The 26517-nt window shown below is 39.7% G+C and overlaps 1 protein-coding gene across 3 annotated transcripts in view; it reads left to right on the top strand.

Annotated features, from left to right (window-relative positions):
* MYPN (myopalladin) overlaps window positions 1-26517 on the top strand; it is a 108833-nt gene that overhangs the window by 37553 nt on the left and 44763 nt on the right. For all 3 annotated transcript variants that reach the window (XM_047702580.1, XM_047702579.1, XM_047702581.1), the window contains 8 exons: window positions 3377-3552; window positions 6368-6419; window positions 10223-10337; window positions 11437-11508; window positions 19800-19941; window positions 22150-22173; window positions 24892-25008; window positions 25380-25752. In XM_047702580.1, coding sequence (XP_047558536.1) covers window positions 6412-6419; window positions 10223-10337; window positions 11437-11508; window positions 19800-19941; window positions 22150-22173; window positions 24892-25008; window positions 25380-25752 — 851 coding nt within the window. In that variant the 5' untranslated portion in view covers window positions 3377-3552; window positions 6368-6411. The remainder of the gene's footprint in view (window positions 1-3376; window positions 3553-6367; window positions 6420-10222; window positions 10338-11436; window positions 11509-19799; window positions 19942-22149; window positions 22174-24891; window positions 25009-25379; window positions 25753-26517) is intronic.

Genomic DNA, 26517 nt, shown 5'->3' on the forward strand with positions numbered 1-26517 from the left:
TTAGCCTCTGGAGTGACGTCCCTCAGTGGAGCAGACTTCTAAAAGTTCTGATTTTGTGCTCCACTGCCCCCCCCCCCCGCAGTCTTTCTTCCCATGTATCGCCTCAGATTCACTTCTCCACATATCCTACCTTCCAGAAAGTGGTCGATTTTCTGTTCCAAGAATTGCTGCTCTTCTTCTCTTTGATCTCCTTTTGAGTTTGTAGGTGTTCAGAATGGTTTGATAACTATCTAGCTGAACTCCTGGGACCTGATGATATTTAGGTCTCCTATTCCTCCACCATCTTGCACACACGCTCTCGCTCTCTCTCTCTCTCCCTCTCTCTCTCTTTATATGCTTAGTTCTGTGGTTCTATCATAAATTTGTCTCAATTCTCCAATACATTTGTAAAGTGTTTCCTAAATATTCGGTTTCATTCAGGTGAGCCATCAGGCCCATTTGTTTCTCTCTAGAGAATCTCTCCAGAACCCTCTTCCTCTTGTTCTAATATGGAGCAGCTGCTTATACAGCCAGCAACTCAGTCTTCATCCCTGGGCATCCCCTAACTTTCAGAAGAGAGGATGCCCCCCACTGTGGGGATCTCTATGTGCATTTCCCAAACTTGAAATCACGTACCCTATTTTAAGTTCTCTTCCCTGTTATTAGCGTGTTTCTACATCCAAACTTGTGTCTCCAAATTCTGAAACTTATAGGGTTGTACAGCACAAATTGGCTTCTTTCACTGACATCCACAGACACTTGATTTTCAGATTTCTTGACTCTCCTGGCTCCTCAATCTACTTTCCACCTTGTAAAAGTTTTCAAGATCTCAGTACTGCTCTCATCTCCCTTCTCAATCTTTTGGTTCTTGTACTTTTATACCTTTTAAAAATATCTTTATTCTCATTTTAGGGGCATTTCAGGAGGGGAGTAAAGGTAAACACATGTGCTTAATACATCATGTTTGACTGGATGTTCACTGTATTTAGAACCACATATGCTCTGAGGGTTTGTTCATATAAGCTCCTCAGGGACTTTTTCTTTTTAATGTTTTATTTATTTATCTGAGAGAGGGAGAGAGAGCGTGAGCAGGGGAGGGGCAAAGGGAGAGAGACAAGCAGATGTCCCACTGAGCGGGAAGCCCAATGCACGGCTTGATCCCAAGTCCTTGAGATCATAGCCTGAGCTGAAGGCAGACACTTAGCCAACTGAGCCACCAAGGTGCCCTGTAAACTCCTTTGGGTCTTATTGAGATTTATGCCTTGGAGATTTACAAACCCAGTTCAGTAGCTACATATAGCACTGTCACAACAGATCAAAAACTGGCATAGAATTTGGTGAATTTAATACCAAAATTCTTACAAAATATTAACTATCAATTCTTTCTATCATTTGGTCTTTCAACACATGCAACACATATTTCCTGAGTATCTGCCATGTGTCAGGGCACTGTGGTAGTTGTTGGGATTACACTGATAAATAAAACTAATAATGTCCTGTCATGGACACTTTACAATTCAGTGGTGGGGGCCCTCACAAGAGCAAAGTGAACTGATTTCAGATAACAGGTTCTGTGAAGATCCCTGCCTCTGCCAACACATGCCATTCCCTCTGTGTGTCTCTGTCTTCACATAGGGTTTTCCTCTTCTTAAAGAACCCATTCATACTGGATTAGGACCCATCCTAGTAATTTCACTGTAACTTGATTGTGTCTGCAAAGACCCTTCTTCCAAGTAAGGTCATACTCCCAAGTACTTGCATTTAGGACTTCAACATATCCTTTGGGTAAAGAAAATTCAATCCCTAACAACCCACATATTTTAGAAAAACACTCTAAGTTCACTATCCTGTACCTTTCTCTTAAAATTGTAACTATATATCTTGGGGTTCTTTCCATATTGATGCATAGTGATCTTTCTCAATCTCTTTCCACAGTTGCAAAGTGTTCCACTATGTGGCTGTACCATAGTTTATTTCATAGGACCCCTGGTGTTGGACACTCAAGTTCTTTCTAATATTTCACTGTTTAAATGAATAGCATGTACATTTGTCATTTTGTATGCATGCAAGTGGATCTGTGTGAGAGATTCCCGCAAGTGGGATTGTTGGGTCCAAAGATAAACTTGCCTGTAATTTCAGCAGATATTGTCATATTCCTTTCATAGGGGTTGCACCATTTTGCATTCCTACTAACTGTAGATGACACTCATCAAACTTTTAGAGTTTTGTTAGCATGTAACATGAGAAATTGCATTTCTGTGCAGTTTTGATGTCTTTTTCTCTTATTATGCACCTCCACATTTTAAACATTATTTTTTAAAAGATTTACTTGTTTATTAGAGAGAGATGGAGAGAAACAACACATGTGCATGAGCAACAGGGAGGTGCAGAAGGAGATGGAAGGGGAGAGAATCTCCAGCAGGCTCCTGGCTGATCACAGAGCCCATTGCAAGTTTCTCTCTCACAACCCTGAGATCATGACCTAAGCTGAAATAAAGAGGTGGATGCTTGACTGGCTGAGCCACCCAGGCACCCCTAAACATTATTATATGTATTATTTTATGTAAATTTTTGGCCAAAAAACTATAATAAAAATTTCTAACTTCCAAGTGTGTGGAATCAAAATAAAATGCCATAACCTATGGAAACATACTTAGGTTATTTGCCAAAGTTGGGCCACTACTGAAGAATATGACCCATCTTCCTTACTCTGACTACTCAAGTAATCCAACAAAATAATTTTCATTTAGTAGGTCAGATGCAATTTCATAGTAGGGAATGATTGCACTCAACCTCATGAACTTTTAATATCCCTTAGATTGTCTCCAGATAACCAAAGGAGCACTTACTTAATGCATAGGATGGAAAGCTGTACATCTTTTTAGGAGAAGCCAAGTTCCACTGCAAAGATCTAGTTCCTTGTGGTTGTCTGGATTTACTTTCTCATCCATATGCTTTTAGTTGTATCATTCTTTTTTTTTTTTTTAAGATTTTATTTATTTATTTATTTTAGAGAAGGAGAGTACAAGAGGAGGGGAGAAACAGAGCAAGAGGGACAAACAGACTTCCTGTTGAGCATAGAACCTGACTCAGGGCTTGATCTCACAAACTTGAGGTCATGACCTGAGCCAAACCAAGAGTCGGGCACTTAACCACCTCAGCCTCCCAGGCACCCCACTCAGTTGTATCATTCTTGATAGGAGCCATTTCTCAAATTTCTTGAATAAAGTGTCAATATAGTTTGAATACTGCCAACTCTTCTTATTGTTACAATCAAATTAATACCATTTAATGTTCTGATTCTAAGTTGTCACAGTTTTCCTCTTACAGAACATCTGGAGCATTTACGTTATTAATTTTCACACTTTGGTCATGTGCAATATTCCCTTCTTTGCAGGTGGTACTGTGAAGGAAAGGAGCTTGAAAATTCCCCAGACATTCATATTGTCCAGGCAGGAAATCTGCACTCATTGACCATTGCTGAAGCCTTTGAAGAAGACACAGGACGCTATTCCTGCTTTGCTTCTAACATCTATGGGACAGATTCAACCTCTGCTGAGATTTATATAGAAGGTAAAACAAAATACTCTTACATCATGGCCCTTATTAGTAAGACATATTTATAATAAATATTTATCAAAGGACTACTATACCACGCATTCTTCTAGGTAGTGGGGACAATAGCAGTGAGCCAAACAGAAAAAAGATTATGGACAGGTGGAATTTGCACTGTAATGAGAGAGAAAAAAATAAATTAAATAAATTAATTAAATATATAATATGATAGGTATACAAAATGGTTCTGATCACCAATTCCAACCTCTGTGTGGTATGTGAGGTTGGGTGTCCTACAATTTAACTCAGTTCTAACATCACTTACCTGGATATAGTGTTAGATCCAACAGGCTAAAGGCTTAGTTCTACAAGATGGCTTCTACCTCACTTCAGATGCCAATCACAAGTATTAGGCCCCCAGATAACCCACAATTTCTGTCTCACTTGTTACAAATTGGAGGTTTCCACAACCCCCTCCTTGGGTTCAATTAATTTGCTAGAGTGGCTCACAGAACTCAGGGAAAAGGATATGATAAAGAATATAGATGAACAGCCAAATGAAGAGATACATAGAGTGAGGTCTTCGGTGGTCTGGGTGCACGAGCTTCTGTACCTGTAGAGTTGGGTTGTGTCACTCTCCCAATGTGAATGCAGTGGTGCATTTGCCAACCTGGAAGCTTTCCATGCTACTGGGATTTTACGGAGGCTTCCTCATGTAGGCATGATCAATTATTGTCTCCATTTCCTGCCCTTCTCCCCTCTTAGGAGGCTGGTGGTGGGGGGGTGCTGAAAATTCCAAGCTTCTAATCATGGCTTGGTCTTTCTGGTGACCAGACCCCATTTAGGAGCCAACCAGAGTCACTTCATTAGAACAAAAGATGCTCCTGTGCTCTTATCACTTAGAAATTTGTAAGAGTTTTAGTTCTGTGGGGTTCAAAGACAAATGTTAGAACAAGATATGCTCATGACTTAGGAAATTATAAGAGTTTTAGCAGCTCTGTGCTGGGAACTGGGGGCAGAGACCAATAGATATATTTTCTGTATCTCACAGTATATGTAACACTAGAGAAGAAATAGAAAGCAATAAAAAGGGATAGGAAATACACATATGTGTGCATATTTGCTTGAGTGTGCACGTGCGTGAGTGTGTGGGTGGGGGAATGGGGGCTGTCGTTCTATAGATAGTGTAGTCAGGGAGGACCTCACTATCCAGGTGACATGAGTGAAGACCTGGAGGAAGGGAGGGAGTAAGCCACAATGATATTCAAGGGAAAACTACTCTAAGTGGAGAAATCAGTAGTACACTGACCCTGAGGTGGGAGTGACCCTGTGTTTAGGTGTAAAGATGAACCAATGTGGCCTGGATGGAGGAAACAAGGAAAAAAGTAACAGATGAAGTCAGAAGTTCAAGATGGGGTAGAGGGAGGAAGAGGCAGGTAAACAGATCATGCTGGTCTTTGTAGGTCATTGTAAGGACTCTGGCTTTTACTCTAAGGGAGATGGGAAGCTCTAGAGGATTCTGAGCAGAAATGTGACATAATCTGACAGCTTTTAATGAGGTCACCCTGGCTCCTGATTGAGAATATACCTCAGGGAGTCGAGGGTAGAAGCAGGGAGACCATTTGGGAGCATTGGACAGGCATTTACATCAGCACCAAACTTATTTGACTAACTTTAGGGAAGAAATCATTTCATGTTCCTTACATATTTACCGAATTTTTTTTCCATTTTATCTCATCTCTGAGTTTTTTCAGAGAATAGAGTAGACAATAGAAAAGAATAAAGAACTATTCTTTAGCACTTTTATCATCTATAATACCTTATGTATGCCTTGGTTTTAGCACTTAAATATTGTATTATTTTGGTATAAATGCTCATTCACCAACTAGATTATAAAGCTGGAACTGTCTCATTCCTTTTTATATCTTTAATACCTTATGTAATACCAAATATATAGTGAATATTTGAAAAACATTTATTGAATAGATACATGAATAATGATAATAATGAGTAATGCATGATAGATATGTGTTGTATGTTGTTTTTTTTTTTAAGATTTTATTTATTTATTTGACAGAGAGAGATCACAAGTAGGTAGAGAGGCAGGCAGAGAGAGAGAGAGGGAAGCAGGCTCCCTGCTGATCAGAGAGCCCGATGTGGGACTCGATCCCAGGACCCTGAGATCATGACCTGATTCGAAGGCAGCAGCTTAACCCACTGAGCCACCCAGGTGCCCCGTGTTGTATGTTTTTATATGCAAATTTTTAAGTATAATAAATACCTCCAGATTTAGCTCAGTTATATGTTCCTGGAATTCACTATCTTGAGAAGTAAATCCGAGATCAAAGCTTTGCTAGCCGTGCTGAGATTGGATTGCTGATTTTTTAAATTTGTGGCAACAGGGCTTCAAACACCCCCACTCCCAAGATGAAGTATGACTTGTTAATATTAGGGTTGGGCGGAAGAGCATCCACCTACACCTACAATATTCAGAATCCAATGTAATCCCTCCTTTTATTTAATCTGTGTAGGCCAAAAGCAAGAGGATTTATGGACAGCATAAAAGGTCTGCAAAAATGGCTCTGTTAGAGGCATAAGCAGGTGTTTTATATATAAGTACATTTGACATTTAGGCCGGTTAATTTGAACTCTGTCACTAACTGGCCATGTGACCTTGAACAAGTCCTTCAACTACATAGGATCTGTATCTCATCTGTCAAATTGGGTGTTAGTGTAGGAAATCACTGAGTTCATATCTAGGTCTGAAATGCCTAGGAACTGGTTTAAGAAATTATCGTCTTTAAGATTTCATGTCTTGTTTTTACTTTTCCAGGGGTTTCTTCTTCTGACTCAGAAGGGGACCCTAACAAGGAAGAGATGAATCGGTAATTCTAATTTTCTATCTTATGGCTTTAGCATCCTCAGATCCTGAGAAAGTTGGTATTTGGTTTAGTAGAACTTGAAAAGGGTGGCTCCAGGGTCTGGCCTCAAAAAGTAAATATTGAGTGGATTTAGAGAACTCTACTTCTTTTGCTTTAAGTCTTTCCTAGAAGAAGAATTTTAATATTGCCAATATTTTAAAAATGAGGTATCACCTGTCATCATACTTATATCATCATGCTATATCATACTTATATCTACAGAGTAAAAAGCAAATAATCCAGTGATTCAAAAAAAATTCATGTTTTGTGACTAGACTATATTAGCATTCATAAAGACACAAAATCTGGTTACCTTAAATTATATATGTGAGTGATGTAAGTAAGTCATAACCTTTTTGCTAAACAATTATACTTAGTACTGAACAAAGTTATATCTATCCATTCTTTACTTTCCCAACCATCAGTTAAGCACCTACTCTACACCAGGCACTTCATTAGACACAATGTGTAGTAAGAAAAATCAGATGCTTCCTACTTTTGAGAGGTTCACAGTCTACTAGAGGGAAATACATAGCAAATATAGCAAGAGATGTATACCAAGCATATAGAAAGCAAGAGTAATAACGTGTAATGATATAACCATGGGCAGGGTGTACTGGACTTGGCACAAAGGTCTATTTATTGGTTGGGAAGGGTCCGGAAAGGCTTCACAGAGTTGGTGACCTTGAGCTGAGTCTTAAAAGAGCAGTAGGTGGACACCCCCAAACAAGGAAGGAAAGAGCATTTCAGGCAGAGGAAACTGTGGACAGAAGGCATGGGACCTGAAACGGATGCAAATTCCATTCTCTGAGATTACCTGAAACAAACAACATTTGGAAGACTGGTTAGAATTGTTGACTTGTGTTTGCAAATTCTGTCCTCCCCTGCAGAGGGGAAGCTCCGTCAGGGCAGAGATCATGTCTTAGTTTTTTTGTTTTTAATATTTTTTAAAAAAAGATTTCATTTATTTATTTATTTGGCAGACAGAGATCACAAGTAGGCAGAGAGGCAGGCAGAGAGAGAGAGGAGGAAGCAGGCTCCCCGCCAAGCAAAGAGCCCGATGTGGGGCTCAATCCCAGGACCCTGGGATCATGACCTGAGCCGAAGGCAGAGACTTTAACCCACTGAGCTACCCAAGTGCCCCATGTCTTAGTCTTTAAAATACCTTTGTGTATGCTTGCCTTGGAATAGAAATAATAATTTGCTTTTAGTTTTTTCACAGATATGAAAGTTCATAACCAGAGTAAATGACTTCTCCTTTTTAACTCTTCCTTATTTTTCTCGTGGCTTTTGGTCAATTCCTCCTTCTTTCCTGCCTCTTTATGCCAGCCACCTCCTTATGGTTGCTCCAGCCCTTTTCTCCCTCTCATGGCCTCCAAACTACAACCAGATATTTTCTAAAAGATAATTCTGATCCTCTCATTTCCCTAACTTTAAAAAAAAATGTATTATCAATGGGAAAATAAAAACCAAGCACAAGGGGCGCCTGGATGGCTCAGTCAGTTAAATGTCTGCCTTCAGCTCAGACCATGGTCCCAGGGTCCTCGGATGAACCCATATTGCACTGGGCTCCTTGTTCAGCAGGGAGCCTGCTTCTCCTTCTCCCTTTGCCTGCTGCTCCCCCTGCTTGTATTCCCTCTCTCTCTGTCAAATAAGTAAATAAAATCTCAAACAAACAAACACAACATGAACAACATTAAAAAAAGTTAACATGACATACAAAGCCTATTGAGTAGAGTATCAACCAGGCTTTCCTGCTTCCTCCTCCTTTCTGCCACCTCAGGTTCCCTACACTGCTCCTGTCTCATTCAAACAATGTATAGTTTATGTTCATCCCTTTGTTCAAGTCGTTCACTTTGCTAGGAATGCCCTATCCCCTCTGCCTGGAAAACTATGTATCCTTCAAGACACAGTCAAGTTCTCTAATAAACTCTTCCTCCACCGCACATTCCTAACTTCTTCCTCAAGTCTCTCATAACATGGTTTACAAGCCTCATGGGTAGGAATTTTGATATACAAACTTGAATAAGTAAGAAATATCTTGGTTGATTATTTTCTTTAAATTTACTTTTGGTAGTTAGGATTTAGCTTCAGTTCTGTGTAATACATAGCCCAAATGACAGTAATGTAAATAAGAGAGATATTTATTTCTCATTCACATAAACATATGGATTTGGCTGGTAGAATGGCTCTACATTTCACTGGGTTCCAGTGGCTTCCAGCTTCATTTCATTCCTAAAGGATAGCCCCATCTTAGTCTTAGATTGCAAGTAATGAAGGGCATTCCCCACCCCCTTCTTAAGGTCATTTCCCTTAGATCAACATACATCACTATCCTTCATATCCCATGACTACAGAGTAGTCATGTGGCCATACCTAGATTAATAAAGGTCAAGAAATGCAGTCTTTATTTAGAATAGCCATATAAAGAAATCAGGAATTCTATTATTGTTGAAGAAGAAGATGGATGCTTTGGGGGCACAGATAGCCTCTGTATCACTACATAATTCTGTTTCTGAGACCCCACCCTTCTGGGCTGGAAAAAAAAATTCAATCACTCATTATTGGCCATCCCTTTCCTCCTCCACAGATGTACAAAGACGGTAGATATATATATATAGACATAGACACTGTGTTTGATATTAAACACTGTTCTAATCATCTTACATGAATTACCTTTTTTAACCCTCACAAAAAACCTCTGAAGTAAGAATTATTATTTCCACATTTTAGAGATAAAGGAGCTGAGGAAGAGGGAGGTAATAACTGGACCAAAGGGAAGCCCATCCTGTCATCAGTCATCTATCCCTATGGGATATGGGAGGGAGTCTTATCTTCCAGACCTCAAGGTCCCTTCAAGTCCAGCGCTTTGTTGCCTCCTGACATGCTGGGGGACTGATATCTTTAGTAAGACTGGGAGCCTTTTAATTAGAGGGGTTGCCATCCCCTCTGAACTCTGGTTCTCCCTCTTGTCAGGCTCTCTGACAAGATCCTCAGACATCTCTCTTCTTCACAGCAAAACTAAAATAATCTCCCTTCCACAGTCTTCTTGTGACTACTTCCTGGCTCTCTTGCCCTTCAAATAATCTTTTTAATTTAACTTAATTCACGTAAACTTGAGCTTGTTGACTCAGGCTATTTCTGCTTTATGCCACGCCAAAATGCCAGAAGCAAATGTTTATGAAACCTGGACTTTTACTTGGAATGGAAGAGGGAGGGAAAATACAGAGGAAAATAGAACGACAACAAAAATCTCAAGTAATTATCTTCTGCAATTGTCTTGCTTGAATCTCCGTTAGTTATGAATATTCTTAAGTCCCCAGCTGAGGGCGAGTAACTCAAGGACAGTAGTGGCAACTTATCATCTTCCTGTTGACATTGCCTATCAACATGTATAGTAAAAAGGGGCACCTGGGTGTCTCAGTTGGTTAAGCTTCTGCCTTTGGCTCAGGTCGTGATCTTGGGCTCCTAGGATGGAGTCTTGCATCCAGCTCTCTGCTCAGCAGGAAGTCTGCTTCTCCCTCTCCCTCTCACTCTCTCTCTTACTCTTCCTGTGCACTTTCTCTCCTTCTTTCTCAGATAAATAAATAAAAATATTTTTTAAAGTGTATATTAAAAAAGTGCAAGCATTTGTTGAATATTGTTGAACAAAAATTTTTAGTACATCTAACTTGCAAGAAGTGATGACATTACTAGCTTTTATGAAAGAATTTTCCCAAAAACAATGACAGGTCTGTTTTAAAATCTATATTTTAATCATTTCTCAGAATCCAGAAGCCAAAAGAGGTATCATCTACTCCCACTACTTCTGCAGCCATTCCTTCAGCAGCACCCCAAGCCCAGCATGTGGTGGCCCAGCCCAGGGTGTCAGCCATCCAACAGGTATAGAGTCTAAGTGAAACACAGGTGCCATGGACTGTGAGGAGCAGGCGCTGTGACCATGGCCATCTTGTACGGCATGATTGTATTCTCCTCTGTGGCAACTTCATGACTTTGGGCAACACACTTCCACGATCATGATAACGGCGTTTCTTATTGTTGTGAGAACATATTCTCTAGCGTCATAGGCAGATTTCACGGGAAAAGAAACTTTACTAAGTAGTCTTGATATTCCAGTTTAATGAAGGGCATTGGTTAGGTATACAAAGAGCTGCCAGCTCTCACACTGGCCCAGGCAGGATACTATCTCATGAAACTCAGTTTCATGGAGCTGCAAATAATTCTACTTTCTAAGATACAAAAACCAGGAAATGATTTTTTTAGAAAGCATTTAATGCTCTCATCCTTCAAGTTAATGATGATGATTATGATAATGATGATGATTATAATGCATGCATATTGTAAAAACATTCAAAAGATATGAAGTATATTCAATAAAAACCTTGGTCAAGATATTACTCCCATGCCCCAACTCCTCAGAGGTACCTTTTGTTAATAGTTGCTAGCAGATAGTTCTAGGCATTTTCTGTGCATGTATATGAATATATATAATATTTTTAAAATATGAAGTCATACTAATCTAAGTATATTTGTAATATGTTATTGATATATTTATTTATGTATGAGTAAACATATTAATCTGCAACTTTAAAAAAGTTCAAACAGAGTTTCTTATTTAATCCATTTAATAATGTAGAGGGGTCACATTTTAGTTCTAACCCAGGAGTTTTCAAGCTGTGGTATGTGGAGACTCAGGTTTTATGGAACTTCCTCAGGGGTTTAGGGTTTATTATAACCAGTAGAGCTCTCTCTGTATGTTGAGGCTGTGGGGATAGACAGCACTTATTTATAACCACCATGACCTAGAAAGAAATACAATCAATTCAGTATCAAATTTGAAGTCTGTGGTTCACAGACTTAGAAAGGTCAGTCTTTTGGTTTTAGAATAATTGCATATACAAAATGCTATAGACTTGTTTTATCTATCATCTAGGTAGTAATCATGGTGACAATGAATCTATTGTTGGTTCCCTTCTAATAGTGTCAGAGCCCTACCAACTATCTGCAAGGATTGGATGGAAAACCTATCATTGCAGCTCCTGTGTTTACAAAGGTAATGAAAATATTCCTTCTTTCTGTCATGGCTTTAAACAAAGCACAGTACCCACACAAAATTGTAGGATCCAAGATTTACTGACTTAGCTCAGGATTTTGGTCTTTAATAAGTACTAAATAGGGTTTGGGGGGTTTTGGTAGTTGTTACCAGGTCATTTCAAGTCCCAGATTTTTAATACTGGTTTGCATAAGGAGAGGAATGTCTTCCACCACTCACCACATTGATCTCTATATGGCCAACTTATTGCTGTTAAATGAAGTAGCCACTCCTAAGGGTCAGGTGATAAGTTTCTAGCCACTCCCTACTCCAAAGGTTTCTCTGAACTTTCAGAAGAATCAGGTTGCAGGTACATGTCTCTAGTGTTTAAGGCGATGGAGTTAAGTAATCTTAGGAGGCTTAACATAAAGGGAACACTCAAGGACAAAGAACTTTCTTCTTCTAGTCCACCATATCAACTATTGTGGTGGCATCAAATTTTGAGTCTCACAATCTTTGTATTCAGAACTGGAAAATTTACTCAAGCACTTCATTTACAAATGAAAACACAAGGGAGGCCAGGGACTCGAGGCAGTTTATCCAAGGTCAAAAAGTGAGTTAGTGGCAGAATCAGGACTAGAAACAGGTTCTCCCAATTCCCAGTCTATTATTCCTACCTTTAGATAGCATGCTTTGTTTTTGTATTGCCCGAGACAATAAATTTAAAGGTGAAAATTGAGTCACGTTCTTTTTGGTGTTATGAAGACCACATGGAGGAAATCCATACCTGGATTTACAGCTTATTGTTTATATGAATTCCAAAGGGAGGCCCAAAGAGATTTTGTCCTGTCAGAAGTATGCTTTAGTTTAGAGCAGTGGTTCTCAATCAGAGTTAACTTTGCCCCACAGGAGATGTTTGCAATGTCTGTAGATATTGTTGGTGGTCACCACCAGGAGATCGTGCTGTTGGCATCCAGAGATGCTGCTAACCCTCCTGTGATGTACACAATGACAGCCTCTTTGGGGGTGTCCTGATTGGGTGGGGGCCAGTGGGTGTGTGTGGTAAAAAAAATTCAGCCAAGGCTGAACAAAGGAGATGGAAGTTAATTGACTATCCTGCAAGGGAGCTGCGGGCAGGACAGCAAAGAAGAGACTGTCTACGAGGCAGTGGTAAGGAGCTATAGTTTTAGGGTGGAGTGAGGGTGTATGGAGATGTATGGAATTTTCCCTTTTTTGGTAATCTTAGGAAGTATGCCAGGTAGTAAGGAGCCCATTGGTCAGTTAGGAACTATGGTTTAATGAGCCTGTTTGCATTCAGCTAGGTAGGCCCTTCAACCATTGCTCAAGCCTGTGGCCTAAAAGCAGCTTCTACACCTCCCACAATAAAGAATCATCCAGCCCAAATTATCAGTTGTCCTGAGGCTGAGAAATCATGGTTTAGAGCAAAATGGCAAAAATGGCATATTTTCCAAAGAGTATGAACCCCGAAGAAAGAGTTAAATGCACAACTTCCACGGAAACATCAGTTTTAGGAAAGTTCTATTGTATCACCTCATCTCAGATGGTTTTCCAAAGTCAAGCAGGGTCTAGAGTGACGTTTATCCATATCCATATCAGTTGGGCAGACATTCTTATGTGAAGCAAGATGCCTCGCCATGTATCAGGTTCATTTCTTGTAATCTGTTTTTGGAATTTCAGCCTTACTATTTTCAAAGACTTGAGGTAGGAAAGCAACATATCTATGACTTAGAGAATACAAGATTTTGAAGAAGAGTTATAAGTAGACCTTTGTATAGATGTGTATGTGTGTGTGTGTGTGTGTGTGCACATGCAAACATATGGGCATGCACATGTGTGTAGTACAGCCAACAGAGCTACCTCTAATTATCTCTTATTTCAATTCTAAGTCACCTAGCCTTAAAACAGAGCTTATGTGCCACAGAATCTGGACTTTTAAAAAAGATTTTATTTATTTATTTGAGAGAGAGCAAGAGAGCACGAAGAGGGGAGAGGGGCAGGAGAAGAGGGAGATGCAGACTCTCCGCATCCTGCATTGGAGCCCAACACGGGCCCAATCCCAGGACCCTGAGATCAAGACCTGAGCCAAAGGCAGATGGTTAACTGACTGAGCCACCCAGGCACCCCAAATCGGGACGTTTTAATTTTTCATGCCCTTTTGTCACACCCTAGAGACAGTGCTGACTCTTCAAAAGCAACTAAACCACAGAATAATTTATACCCAGTGCCAGCTGAAGTGTCCTCTCTCCTCTTCCTCACCACCACTTGCCTAGCCAGACACCAGATAGGTGTCCTTGTCTCCCGCTCACTTTCAAATCTTCTCAGGTGTTCTGTCTTCCCTGCATCTGAATCACCTGGTACATACCTTTGGAACAAAAATTAGCACACTAATGAAGCTGTTTGTACACACACAAGCACCTTGAAGGTTATCTCCAATATCTAGATGGAAGTCCATGAAGGAAACAGTAGGTCCAAAGCCATATTATTCCAATAAATCCAATAGGACTTTAGCACTTCTTTACATTTAATTTTCATGGGCTGGTTAAATGAACAGGCTTAGGGGCTTTTGTGTGGTGACTCTGATACCTCCTTGCAATTAGATACTCTCATGGGCAGATTCGTATTTGCTTTGACAAATAAAAATGGGAAAATAAATTACTCATTAGTTACATCCCAGTAAACCTAGTAAAACTTGAGAATATCATAGGTCCAAATGCATTGAGTACCCCTAGCTTTGCCTAGCCTACTTTAAACATACTCGGAACACTTACATCAGCCTGCAACTGGGCAAAATCATCTAATAGAAAGCCTATTCTACAGTAAGATGTTGAATATCTTGTAGAATTTGTTGAATACTGTACTGAAAGTGAAAAACAGAAAGGTTGGATGCTTGCAGAATGGTTGTCAGGGTATCAGTTGTTTGCCTTCGTGATGGCATGGCTGACGGGAGGCTGCCACTCAGCCCTCCTATCTGTCATCACAAGAGAGGAGCACACGGCATATTGCTAGGCCAGGAAAAGATAAAAAAAAATTTCAAAATCTTTCGCAGTTTCTGCTGAATGTGTATCCCTTGGGCATCATCGTAAATTTGAAAAATTGTAAGTTGAATAATATAAAGTCGGGGACCATCCGTGTATGGCGTTTGTTAGATAAATCTCCAAAAACATTAGGAAAACAGTCCTTGGATACAAAGACCCAAACTCTGAATAGGCTTTCTCAGCCCTCAGGAGATGTGCTTTTGCCTCCATAAATGGGCTCAGGATTGCTCAGAGGTAGGGCACAGGGATAGGATAGGCTGTGGCTCAGATTCCAGACAGACTTATCAGCAATGGTGTGCTTGCGTTAGTTTCCACCAGTGAGGGCAGAATTGAGGGCATAGTCACTGCCAGTGTCAGAAAATTTCTGAGTCAGGGCCACCGATGATGGTAATCACATGGCATGAGCCATTACGCATCCGTTTGTTTGGGTTATTCCTGCTGTATTTACTTCTTTAGGGACTTCTGGCATTCCAATGCCTATGATTGATTTTCTATACTGCCCAACAAAGCATTTCTTTGCCAGTAATGGCAGGAAGCTATTTTTCTAAAGCAAAAATTAGAGAGTGGAGTTTTATTTAACTCCTTGTGCCTCCTTTGGTGATAGGGAAGTACTAGCATTATCTTCTTTTTAAAGAAGGTTGAAATGAAAAGGAGGGCTGCCCAGCAAAACAGTGGTAGCTTGAGAGACTACCATATCTGGTTCACTGCTCTACTTCTAGGTAATGCCTATATTTTAAAAATATTTTATGGAAATAGACTATCCTCCATCTTGTATACAGTATCAAAAGCACTCTCACTCTATTTATGGGGGAGAAAACAGAGCTCACACTTCTTGAGTGCGAAGGGAGGTAGATGATCAAATTAGATTAGAATCTTACTGCTCCCGCTGCTCCCAGTCCGGCAGCAGCTGCCCTGGCCAGCTTTCAAGGCTCCAGCCGCCCTGGCTCCAGCTGCTTCAGCAGTAATTTGAAGAGTGCAAGGGGGCAGGGGAAGTGAGAATTTGAAGAGCACCTCATTATATAACAGCAGAAGCAGGAAAACCCTGAAATAACTGGGCCAGTGGACGGATCCAGATTTCTAAATATTACATGCCCCCCGCCAACCCTCCCCAGCCCAACAATGCCAGAAACTTTCTGGCTTAACTGTTGCTCTGGGCACCTGCGCCCACCAAGGGGTAAAAAGATCTTCCGTCAAACAGTTCTTTATCCATAAAAACTCCTTTGAACCAACTCCAGCCTAAAGCACTATACACGTTCACTTGCAGCCTCTCTCTCCCAAGGTACACAAATATCAACTGCATTAAAAAAGGAATAAACTGGGGTACCTGGGTGGCTTAGTCAGCTAGGCATCCAACTCTTGATTTTGGCTCAGGTCATGATCTCAGGGTTGTGAGATTAGACCCCGTGTGGGGCTCACACTGGGTGTGGAGCCTGCTTTAGATTTCCTCTCCCTCCCACCTGTATCCCCCCCACCAACTCTTTAAAAAAAATCAGGGGAGCATCTGGGTGGCTCAGTCAGTTAAGCATCTGCCTTCGGCTCAGGTCATGATCCCAAGGTTCTGGGATCAAGCCCTTACACTGGGCTCATTTTTCAGTGGGAAGCCTGCTTCTCCCTCTCCCACTCCCCCTGCCTGTGTTCCCTCTCTTATTGTCTCTCTCCGTCAAATAATAAATAAAATCTTTTTTAAAAAAAAAGAATAAAATAACAGTATGAACCTTATAGCTGTAATCTTTTTTTTTTTTTATTTGACAGACAGAGATCACAAGTAGGCAGAGAGGCAGGCAGAGAGAGAGGAGGAAGCAGGCTCCCTGCTGAGCAGAGAGCCCGATGCGGGGCTCGATCCCAGGAACCTGGGATCATGACCTGAGCCGAAGGCAGAGGCTTTAACCCACTGAGCCACCCAGGCGCCCCTAGCTGTAATCTTTTAACCAATAAGGGAGATGTCCTTTCTCAAGGTTATCCTTATATTATATTTTTGGGTATAAATCTAAGCACAAACTATCTCCTTTCAGCTCACATTTAAAGCACCTGGCACAGTACCTGGCACGTAGTGATATTGATCCAGTGGTGAATAACTTCCATTTCAACTAAATAAAGAATTATTGCTTTCATTGTTTTGTGGCTTCAGAGTATCTTTAGGAGGAATAGAGGGAAAAAAAAAGTCCCATATCAAATGGTTATGGAAGAAATGCTTCTCAAGGCTTTGTGCTGTCAAATCACCCTACAAAGAATGTCTTTCCAGGTGATCAGTGGTGAACACAAGACAGATTTGCCCTTTGGATATGTTTACCTCAGGAGGTTGTAAACCCTCAGTTTAAGAACTTTAGTCCAAATCCATAATTCCTAGTTTAGACTAATTAAATCTTTGTTAGTTGGGGAATGTTTCATTTATCTTATTCATTTTCAGTGGAGTCAAAATGATTCTGATCAGGTCTGGTGACATTATGCCATTAATAACACCCTAAGACCTACTGGCCTGTTGAATATCGCACCATCTGCACTATGTTCAAATGGTGTGATTGGTTTGGACCCTGGTGTGAGTCAACTCCTTCTCATGAGACTTTTGTAGAAAAGCGGTCTTCAACAGTAACAACTATCATCGTCCTTCAAACTGTGACTTTCAAAAACTTTTTTTGAGTGGCTTGTAAGATGACCCTTGGCACCTCTCCTACTGAGTATTGATGATGTATCAAATAGAATGAGTTTGCATCTCATATCACAGACACTTAGCAGGTATATTAATGTAGTATCTGAGGATCTTGGCTGGACTCTCAAATAGAACACAGGTCTTGATCTTCAATGTCAAGTGAGCAATTACAACCAATTAATGTTGGTCTCAACTGTGATCAACATATTCTCTCAAGTATATTCTTTTGGTGTAACCTCTGCAGATTGAGAATTGGCTGATGTATCTGAACTGCAAGCCATGTCAGAACATATAGAGTGACCTCTTTCTTCTTACATCCACTTAAAAAGGATGCCATATTTAATTTATTCAATCCCTTCTTCCACCACCACCACTTTTTCCCCCTTGGTCTGTTTTTCTAATTCGTTTGCCTCAAGGAATGAAACTCTATCTCGTATGAATCCCAGGGAGATGTCTGACTGCCGTTAAAATTTTCACTCAGCCTCAAAGCTTCCATGTTACACAGAATTTGATCAGATGTCAAGGTGGAGGGCATATCCACCAGCTTGCCAGGAGTACCCAAGACTCCTTGATGTTCCCTGCTTACTAAGAACATTCCTTTCTTGTCACTAGAAGTTGTTGTTTGGGGTAAAGAATAAGAAGGTGTTTTGGGGGAGGGGGTTGTTATTGTTTTTGTTTATCAATAGTTCCTTATTAATTCAGAGACCCCTCGGAACAAATCTCACCTTGAATTACTTCAGCAAACAAATTTGGGAGCGCAAAAGACCTGAACACTAATGTTGAACTACAGCGCCCCCTGGCTTTCCCAATATCAACTTACATACCTCTGAGGTAAAAGTCATCTACTATACATAGCTAAGGCTGTGTGGACATCCCCACCCCTATATTCCTTAGACAAATGTCATAAATATGATGGGGCCATGCCATGAACATACTATCATACATTGTTCATAAAATACCTATAAATAATCACAGAATATTTATAAAACATGAATGACAAAAGCAAAAATGTAGCTAAATACCAGCTTTCCCTTTCTCTGATGCAGAAGCCAATATTTCCCTAATGCAGTTATACAAATAGTTATAATAGAAAACCTTGCAGCATTTGTTACTAATAGAGCTTGTAGAGGAAGTTAATCATAATCTTTCCATGTTTATAATGTTTGCTCCAACATTAAAAACAATAATATGAAAAAAACAGTAATATGCCCACACACATGCCAAAGAAGAATTTCATAATCAAATGAAGTACAAGAGGCACCTGGGCTGCTCAGCAGATTAAGCATTGGACTCTTGGCTTAGTCTCAGGTAGTGAGACTTCGAACCCTGCCTCAGGCTCCATGCTTAGCTTGGAGTCGGCTTGAGAAATTCTCTCTCTCCCTCTATTCCCCCTCTCCCCCTCCCCTACTGGTACCCTTTATCTCTCTCTTTCCCTCTGTCTCTCTCTCTTTCTCAAGTCAAATGAAGTACCAACTACACAAAAGAATGTGTGACTTTTTTTTTTTAAGATTTTTATTTATTAGAGAGAAAGAGAGAGAGGTGGAGGGCATAAGCAGTGGGAAGGAAGCAGGCTCCCTGCTGGGATCATGAACTGAGCCAAAGGCAGATGCTTAACTGACTGAGCCACCCAGGTGCCCCAGAATGTGTGCCTTTAAGCTCACAAATCATGAGTGAAAGACTGGCTGTGAATGGAAACTGTGAGTGCCATTCTCTGGTAGATTCTATTATAGAATATATTGATATGATACAGTTCAAAGTGGTTTTGTAGGGGCATCTGGGTCGCTCAGTGAGTTAAGTGTCTGACTCTAGATCTCATCACAGATCTTGATCTCAGGATCGAGAATTCAAGCCCCACATTGGGCTCTGCACTTTCAAGAAACAAACAAACAAACAAAAGTGAAGTGGTTTTGTAAACCTTTTTTCATGGATGTGCACAAAAACATTTAATGATCCTTTCACAAAATTACAACATATTGTACCATGACATCAGACTCTATTTGTGTGATTTTATAGAGATTGTCATTGTTTATATCCCTCAAGAGATCATTGAAGCTATACTTTAAAAAGCACATAATGAAAACAAGAAAACAAAACAAAAGTCAATTTCCAGGAATATTTGTTAATAAGACAAAGCCAGGAAAATGGAGTCAGTTACTTGAGACACAGGGATGTTCCACCTCACGAACAGTGACGGTCTTATGTGGAGAAATACATTACTCTATTGACGATGCCTCGTAGATCCTCTCACAGATTTCTTAAATTGTTATTGTTTCTGGAAACTAAACTCTACTTGGGCATTTAAGAACAGAAGTACTTTACCAAAAGCCAGCATTTTTCCAAAACTTCCAATGTGTCACCTAGTATTTAACAAAGTTGTCTGGCACTGCAACAGAGAAGAAAAAGAAGACGATCGTGAGGGAAAAGCTTCATATGGGCTCAGATGATTCTATCTTCAAAAATAATACACAGAATTGAAACCACTGAAGATGTAGAAGATTTGGAGAGAATCCAAATATGAAGACGATACTATCTTTTTCTAAAATTTGGCACTGGAACTAAATTCCAAAAATGTATACTTCTAGGTTCTAACAATATTCTTCTCATTACAGATGTTACAGAATTTATCAGCCTCTGAAGGTCAGCTGGTGGTCTTTGAATGCAGAGTAAAAGGAGCTCCATCTCCTAAAGTTGAGTGGTATAGAGAAGGGACCTTGATAGAAGATTCTCCAGATTTCAGAATTTTACAGAAAAGTAAGTTGATCCTTTAAAGTTATTTTTCTGATAGTTAATTTTTATAAATATATTGTATTCATTTATTTCTGTAACTTTTAACAACCAAGTTAAAATTAATAAAAAATTAATAAAAATATAATTAAAAGAATTTAAAAATTACTTATATTCATAATGCTCTAAACTAAAGCCTAATAATACTGTGTTGTCTAGTCTCCAAAAATTCTCCATGCATGTTTTTCAAATATAAAAATAAATCTAACACTTTTTTGTAAATTGATTTTTTTACTCAGCAGGTGATGAACATCTTTTCGTGTTAATAAATATACTTTAAAAACAAATCAATACAATCAACTTTATGTTTATTTAATCTCCTATTATTGAATATTTCAATTGCTCACAGATTCTTACTTTTGTAAATTGCTTCAATGCATATAAAAGAAAAATAATTTGTGAATATCTACAGGATAGAGTATCAGAGGTGCCTGGGTGGCTCAGTCAGTAGAGTATATGACTCTTGATCTCAAGGTTGTGGATTGGAGCCCCATACTGAGTGTAGGGATTACTTAAAAATAAATTCTCAAAGAAAAAAAAAATAAAGAGCACTAGGATTGCTACTATAAATTCACCCATTTTTATGCTTTCAATATATATTGCCAAAATGCCAGCCCAAAAGTTTCAACTAAATTGAGGATAATCACATAATTGATCATCTAATTTGGGACATTTTGGGACTTTGGGAGTGAAAGAGATTGCCATTAATAATTACACAGAGATCCCAGGAATAAAACAGGACTATCCCAAATGAGGGGGGACACATGTTGTTCTAATTATATTTTATTACAACCACCAATGCATGGGACTGCCCTTTACTCCTACCTTCACTAATGAAAGATATGAAAGATTTTTAAAATTTTCACTAATTTTATAGGTCCAAAATTGGAATGCTTGTTTTAATCTGTACTTCACTAAGCAAATGGGGGGGTGGAATTTTTTTCATGTTTATTGGGTCTTTGTATTTCCTTATTTCTAAATTACCTGTTCACATCCTTTGCTCATTTTCCTACTGAAGATTTTTTCTTTTTTACTGTAAGAATTATTTATATATTCCAGTGGTCAATTCTTCTTTTTCTTATCATGTACTGCTTTCACCTTGACCCATTTCCGTCATAAAATACATTGTAATTTTTTTGTTGCTGTTGTTAATTTGCCTCTGCTTATCACTGATATGTGAGTCAAACTGCTATCAGATTTTAACAGTAGCAGCAACAATAACATAATCTGAATACCATTTAAACTTGAGAAAAAAAAAACTTGAGTAATTCTAGCAGTGTGGAAGGTTGTAACTAAGTTCCACAACTCTTACTGAATGCCTGCCATTGAACACCTCTATTCTGTATTCAGTACCATGAAGGCACTTCCAGGAATGTCAGAGAATTTTAAGATAAAAAATCTGCTCCTGGGAACCTGGGTGGCTCAGTGGGTTGAAGCCTCTGCCTTTGGCTCAGGTCATGGTCCCGGGGTCCTGGGATCGAGTCCCACATCAAGCTCTCTGCTCGGCGGAGAGCCTGCTTCCCTCTCTCTCTGTGCCTACCTCTCTGCCTACTTGTGATCTCTGTCTGTCAAATAAATAAATAAAATCTTTAAAAAAAAATCTCCTTTGTTATCTACCCTGAGGCTCTCTGACTATGAAAACACTTCATAGCCAGAGAGTTCTTCCTCCATCTTGTATATGCAAATACCCTTTGGAGACAGAATATTTTATCAGGCAGGTACAGTGTAGTGTGAATCAACTAATCAGATCTAGAAACTTTAGAGCAAGAGGTAGAGTCCACATTTTATTAGGACGTGAGAACCCTTGCCAAGAATGAGTCTCAGTCTGCACAAACTTTGTTTCAGGTACAGCTGAAAGGGTACTAGTAAAAGCAAGCTGTTCCTGAATCCCTAACTCAGTCAATTTTCCTCACCTAAGGCTTTGTGTGTCCAAGTGGAATCCAGGTATATCCCGAGATATGGCAACATCTGGTTAGCAACTCTCTTGCTGCCCTTCTGTGACAACTGTCCTGTCCCCGTCGAGGTCATTGGTGCTTTACCTCCACACTTAGAGATTAACTTTATCAAATCACTCATGATTTTCAAGAGACTGAAATTCTATAGGAAGCTTCTGATGAAAATATGGCCTCTCGGTAAAAGAAATGCTTAGAATCTTTTAATTTTTTTTTCTTTTAGAACCTCGATCCATGGCAGAACCAGGTAAGGATCATTTTAACTTTAATTTGTTAGCATGGTAACATGTTAACATGTTAGTGATTTCACATATATATAAAAATATATATACATAAGTCAGTGATTTTATATATCTTACATAAATAGTAAAACATATTGATGTTACACTGGTGTCAAGGAAAAAATGAAAATTAAGGTTTTAGAAGCAGGATCCCAACCCACTCTAGCTATTACTGTAGGAAAAGGAAAAGAGGGGAGCACATGCAAATTTGGAATTTATATCCAATACTGAACATGAATGCAGTTAGTTCCCGGTTTTTAAGGGATGTTTCTTAGGAATATTCTCCCTCCTTTTTTTTTTTAACCCCAACACGTGACCTCCCAAAACTGAGCAGAGCAATATCCATGATGCTAGATCAGTTCCAATTCCACGGTTTATGTGTCTTAAAACTTATCCATCAGATTTTGAAATTTGCAGAATCAATAAAACCTCCATGGTGTTATTAGATTTGATTGGGAAGATACCAAGGTGACATGGGAGTGATGGTAGGTGAAGCTCTAACCTCTAGAAAATGCAAATTACTCACAAACCACAGTGTAAACAACAGAAAATTCTTCTCTGTGACCACCCTGGAAAATTAGATTGTATTTGTGCCCCTGAGTAAGAATGATTATTTGGGATTTCATTATTATAATTCTCTCTTCTGAAAACTGAATGGAAAGGCATTCCAGAAGCAGACACGGACCATCCATACGGCACAGCCCTACCCTAGGGCCTTGGGGATACATAAGTAAAGAACAGAGCAGCCTTATTCTTGCATTGCTTATGGAGTGGTATTTTTCCCCTTGAAAATATTTCAGATTTTGACACTTTTGTCCAGAGCAGGCTCTTCCACAAGGCAATTTCATATACAGAATCATTTCAGAGGCACCCAAAAGGGGTCCCTTCCCAAAACAAGTACTGCCTTTCCCAGCTCTGTGATCTAAAATTTCATAGCCAGAGAGGTCTTCCTCTATCTTGTATAAGCAAATACCCTTTGGAGACAGAATACTTTATTTCATCAGACAGGTACGGTGTCGTGTGAATCAATTAATTGGATCATTTTCTGAAAGTGGTTGTTGAAGACTGTGAGTAGAAATGTTTGGGAAGGGGAACAGAGAGAAGGAAGCACAGTCCAAGGGTTCAGAAAAAGTACAGAGAAGCACCAGACCAAACTTTGCCTCTCTGTCATTTAGGGTTCTTGGCAGCAATGAAGAAGACCTCACTAAAAGTGGCTTAAGTCTTAAGAAAAATGTATTTTCTCAAGTAGCAAGATGTCCTGAGAAATGTCTTAAGATTGCGTGATTTTACATCTCCAAGATCATCTGGGGCCAAGCTTTTTCCCCATTTCCCATTCCACTGTCTTCAGGCTTAGTCTTGTTTTATTCATCTACCTGCGACAGCTGCCACAGTTCTGAGTGTTGTATGCAGACAACACTGCAGAGGCAAAATTCAGGAACAAAATTCTTTTTTTTCTCTTCTAAGAGCAAAGAAATCTTTCTCATGGACTCCCCAAAAGACTTTCCTTCCTTCCTTCCAGAAAAGGAGAGAAGGCTTTCCCTCCTATTTCATTGACTGGAGTTGTATGGTGCATGCCATGAATTAGAAAGAACAGAATTTAGCGTGTCCAGTCAGGGTTTGCCACCTGAGACTGGGAGAGGGAGAGGCCAAGTTGCCTTGAAGCATGTGACCGCTCCAAGGAGGGTGGACCAAGCCAGAATTCTATTAGGAAGGAGGAAGGAGGGTGAAAAGCTCTGGAGCAGGTACTCAACACTGTCTGCTGTGGCCTCTGGTCCAGTTTGCCTAGAAGGTGGCCAGCTAATTCAATTCAGTTATCATGAAACAGTGAGAGTCCCAAGTCCCTCCTAATACAACAATGCCTTTGTTAATTTTGTTTTTCATGTCAGGTCCACTGAGTGATAATGCTACTGTCCTATACCTCTCTTCATGTCAAGGAATATCTAACTATAATAATTTTAGGCTATAATCACATGGTTTAATCTGGGAATCAATTCCATGATGATGGAATCATTATTTGAATAATGGCAAATAACCTTTTTCATTATTCAAAGGGGGGTTATGCTGTCTATTGAAATAATCCATAAGAATTACCATAGTATTGCAAAAGAGAAGATGCTTTTCACTCTTTTTTCACCTGGAATTTCAAATTACTCTATCAGCTAATTACTATTAGCACAGCAAAATATTTCTTGCCCAGTTTTAAATTGTGGCCTTCATTTAAAATTACCTCAGTGGAAAAGTTCCCCACAGACATAATGAAAGCCCTAGATTTTAAAATGTTTTATTAATCTTTTTATTTCACACAAATCTCCTTTTGCTTTAACTCCTAATTTAATTTTGTGATTTTTTAAAGTATACTGTTTCTCAGTTCTATTTTTATCATCTGGACTGATAACATAAAAACAGAAAATGATCCGGGAATTCACAATTTATTAAGATATTTTGTTATCGTAGGATCCTCTTGCCAATAGTCAATGTGGAGTTTTCTGTTGTACATCTTTGATTCATTGAGTCTGCTCATCAGCCAATCCAATCAGATAATTGTTTAGACTGATTACTTTCAAACAACTCATAGAATCAACTTCTTATATTGACTTTTATAGAATCCTCATCTGATATCAGTAAACTTTATAATTCCATTTCCACAATGAAGTCCGTAACTGTTCTGTTTTACTGGCATTTAGAGGAGATTTGTACTTTGGTCATTGCTGAGGTGTTTGCAGAAGACTCTGGGTGCTTCACATGTACAGCAAGCAACAAATACGGCACGGTGTCAAGCATTGCACAGCTCGATGTAAGAGGTAAGGGTCCTGGAAGGCCAGAACAGTCTAGACTATGGAACAATATCCAATTTTCATTTTCTTGTTGCATTTATGACCACCACCCATGACCCTGCTGCTATCTCTTGTATTCCTTAAGAAAACATCCCCTTGGTGTTTTATACACTTCTAATATTCTTTCCAAACCGGTACTTGGATTTTTAGTTAAGGCTTTTTTTCTCCCTGTATCCTCACCATTCTTTAATGCCCCAGATTATGGTCACTGTTTTTCACAAGCATTCTCCCATTAGCATACTCATCTGGTTGGCTGCATGGCCCAGCTCACAGTTATAATCCTGTCTCAGTCTTACTGGGTGAGGCTAACAGCTCAGGTCCTGTTATTGTCCTTTCAGGAAATGAAGACCTCAGAAATAATGGGTCTCTTCACTCGGCCAATTCCACCACCAACCTGGCTGTTACTGAGCAACAGCCATCCCCACCCAACCCAGAGCCCCCTTCTGTGGAACAAGCCCCTAAACCCAAACTTGAAGGAGTTCTGGTGAACCACAATGAGCCCCGGTCCAGCTCAAGGATTGGGCTCCGTGTGCACTTCAACCTGCCAGAAGATGACAAAGGAAGTGAAGCATCTTCTGAGGAGGGTGTGGTGACCACCAAGCAGACCAGGCCCGATTCTTTCCCGGAAAGATTCAATGGACAGGCAGCAAAAATCCCTGAGCCTTCTTCACCCATCAAAGAACCCCCTCCAGTTCTGGCCAAACCCAAACTGTAAGTAAAAATTAAAACAGGATCAGGGTCCCTCTGAGCCTCTCTGAATCTGCCCTTAAGAATAATGGGGCTGATTTGCGACCACGTGGATGGAACTAGAGGGTATTATGCTTAGCAAAATAAGTCAATCGGAGAAAGACAACTATCATATGATCTCCCTGATATGAGGAAGTTGAGAGGCAATATGGGAGGTTTGGGGAGTAGGAAAAGAATAAATGAAACAAGATGGGATCAGGAGGGAGACAAACCATAAGAGACTCTTAATCTCGCAAAACAAACTGAGGGTTGTGGGGTGGGGGGTGGTTAGGGAGAGGGTGGTTGGGTTATGGACATTGGGGAAGGTATGTGCTATGTTGAGTGCTGTGAAGTGTGTAAACCTGGCGATTCACAGACCTGTACCCCTGGGGCTAATAATACATTATATGTTTATAAAAAAATAAAAGAATTAAAAAAAAAAAAAAAGAATGGGGCTGAATGGGATACCTGATTGGCTCAGTTGGTTAAGAGTCCAGGTCTTGATCTCAGAGTTGTGAGTTCAAGTCCTGCAATGAGCTCCATGCTGGGTGTGGAGCCTACTTTAAAAAAAAGGGGGGGGGGGTCTGAAACAGAATGAGAAGAAACAATTTAAATGCTTTGCAAACATTAGTGCACATTAGTGTACTCTCACTACTATCCTTACTGTTAAATATTCTACCTCTGAAAAATGTTATACCTAATGTTATCCCTAAACTAGCGGATGAAGATGTCTGTCTAACATTAGAGGCT

This window comes from Lutra lutra, chromosome 14 (genome assembly GCF_902655055.1).
Source record: "Lutra lutra chromosome 14, mLutLut1.2, whole genome shotgun sequence".
Taxonomy (NCBI): domain Eukaryota; kingdom Metazoa; phylum Chordata; class Mammalia; order Carnivora; family Mustelidae; genus Lutra; species Lutra lutra.